Consider the following 2,740-nt stretch of genomic DNA (forward strand, 5'->3'; position numbering starts at 1 on the left):
GTGAAATAGCCTTCCCTTCTAACTATAACGGTTTTCTATCTTGGGTCTGTATTGTGATTTGTAATTTATTGTAACTTGCTGTTCCTGCTGTTCCAAAATTAATCACCCCCTTGGGGACAAATAAAGATTGATTGATTGATTGATTGATTGATTGATTGATTGATTGATTGATTGATTGATTGATTGATTGATTGATTGATTGATTGATTGGTTGGTTGGTTGATTGATTGATTGACTCTACTTCCTGTCTGCAGCTTATTTGTAGGGCTGCAGCCGATATCCGAGTATTTGAGTACTCGATCGGCTTGGGCAGTATCCGAGTGTTGCCAAAAAAATGTATATTATTTTTAGTTTTATGACACCGGTGATGCACAGACTCTCGCCGCCTTTAGGACCTTCGGGACCCCAATCCTCCCTTTTAATGGCCTGCAGTCGTAATCTTCTTTTTTGGCAAACGGATGAGATCCCCTCGGTTTATTATACAATTTCCATCCATCTTTTTGCCGGTTTGTGCAACACAACAACTCCTTGTCCTTTTTGTTTGCTGCTTGACTCCGCTTGTAAACAATGATAAATGTCCCGCTTTCTGCCCCCAGGCTGTGCGTGCACATCTGCGATGACGTTGCACAGAAACCATATGCACGACAGTAAATAAATGTATTTTTGTATTTATTAAAAACACATGAAAAGGCTTTTTTAATACGAGACTTAGAACTGATCCTCTACATTCATCTGGACTGAGCTGTTTGACCTTCAGTCACTTTTCAAAGCTCCGCCCCCTCACATAACTCACCAGAGACAAAGATACAGTTCCTTGCACTTCTTCAGTCCCGGAAAAGCAGACTGAAGAAGAGACGATCAGATTCAGCTTCGGACCAAACAAACAACTTCCTGAGAGTGAGTCCAGCTACAACACTGCTGCTTCAACCTGCTGACACTCCACACACTGAAGGTGAGTTTGACTAAAACCTGGACTCAGAGTCACAGTAAACTAAAGTCTAGTCAGTAGAGGAGGGAGGGCCATGACTGACTCCATTTTCTGGCTGCTGTGTTTTCAGCTTCGCTCACAGACTAAATGGCTTCCAGATCAGAGGAGGATCTCTGCTGTCCGGTCTGTAAGGAGATCTTCAGAGATCCTGTTGTTTTGTCCTGCAGCCACAGCTTTTGTAAAGACTGTCTGCAGAGCTGGTGGAGAGTGAAACAAGATCCACTGTGTCCAGTTTGTAAGACAAGATGTTCAAGAAAGAAACCACCCTGTAACCTGGTGTTGAAGAACCTGTGTGAGAGCTTCTTACTAGAGAGGGAGCAGATATCTTCAGAGGCTCTCTGCAGTCTGCACTCTGAGAAACTCAAACTCTTCTGTCTGGACCATCAGCAGCCAGTGTGTCTCATCTGCAGAGATTCAGAAACACACACCAACCACAGATTCAGACCCATCAATGAAGCAGAAACACACACCAACCCCATCGATGAAGTTGCTTCACAACTCAAGAAGGAACTTGAGGAAACTCTGGAGCCCTTAAAGAAGAAGTTAAAGGGTTTTGACGAAGTTCAGGTGGAGTTTGGTCAAACAGCAGAACACATTAAGGTCCAGGCCCGACACACAGAGAGGCAGATTAAGGAGCAGTTTAAGAAGCTTCACCAGTTTCTAGTAGAGGAAGAGGAGGCCAGGATGGCTGCACTGAGGGAGGAAGAGGAGCAGAAGAGTCAGAGGATGAAGGAGAAGATGGAGGCTCTGAGCAGAGAGATAGCAGTTCTTTCACACACAGTCAGAGCCACAGAGGACAAGCTGAGAGCTGAAGACGTCTCATTCCTGCTCAACTACAAGGCTGCAGTGGAAAGAGTCCAGCAGCACCCCCTGCTGGAGGATCCACAGCTGGACTCAGGAGCTCTGATAGACCAGGCCAAACACCTGGGCAACCTGACCTTCAACATCTGGAACAAGATGAAGGACATGGTCTCCTACAGTCCTGTGGTTGTGGACCCAAACACTGCTCATCCAGGACTCATCCTGTCTGGAGATCTGACCAGTGTGAGACTAGGAGGAGACAAACAGCAGCTTCCTGACAATCCAGAGAGGATTGATTATTACTGCTCTGTCCTGGGCTCTGAGGGTTTTAACTCAGGGACTCACAGCTGGGATGTCGAGGTTGGAGACAATACACACTGGGCACTGGGTGTGTTAACAGAGTCTGTGCAGAGGAAGGGAGGCAAGATACTGTCTGGATCGTGGGTGTTATGGTTCTATGGAGATAATTACTCAGCAAAGTCACCATCAACTTCATTCACTGATCTCCCAGAGCAGAAGAAGCTCCAGAGGATCAGAGTGAATCTGGACTTCAACAGAGGAAAACTGTCGTTCTCTGATCCTGATACTAACACACACATACACACCTTCACACACACTTTCACTCAGAAGATGTTTCCATACATTCCCTGTGGTGAAAACATCCCATTGAAGCTGTTTCCAGTAAAGGTGTCAGTGACAGTGGAGCAGAGCAGTTAGAGTTAAAGAGGATGATCACATTCATAATGTTGTTTATTTCCTAAAGGGAAAAGTCAGTGAATTGATCCTGTTAGGAATGCAACTCTTATTCAGTCCTGGTTGATTCATTTTCAGTTAGTTTATGCAAATTCTGTGAAAATAAAGATTAAACAATGGTTTATAATGGCAAGTGGTTCCAAAAACTGACATTTTGGAAAGTTCGCCTGAATATTTTGTAGTAAAATCTCAATAATT

The 2,740-nt window shown here is 44.5% G+C and overlaps 1 protein-coding gene across 1 annotated transcript; it reads left to right on the forward strand.

Moving 5' to 3' along the window:
• The first annotated feature begins 1,070 nt into the window (after positions 1–1,070).
• Positions 1,071–2,506, forward strand: LOC146977911 (nuclear factor 7, brain-like). Its single transcript, XM_085790534.1, has one exon. The coding sequence runs from the start codon at positions 1,076–1,078 to the stop codon at positions 2,504–2,506; it is 1,431 nt and encodes a 476-aa protein (XP_085646660.1). The 5' UTR covers positions 1,071–1,075.
• Positions 2,507–2,740: the final 234 nt, after the last annotated feature.

This window comes from Trachurus japonicus, chromosome 11, assembly GCF_045865225.1.
Source record: "Trachurus japonicus isolate A0001 chromosome 11, Traja_1.0".
NCBI lineage: Eukaryota > Metazoa > Chordata > Actinopteri > Carangiformes > Carangidae > Trachurus > Trachurus japonicus.

Coding starts and splice junctions, on each gene's coding strand:
- LOC146977911 (XM_085790534.1), top strand. CDS start 1,076: ATGGCTTCCAGATCAGAGGAGGATCTCTGCTGTCCGGTCTGTAAGGAG.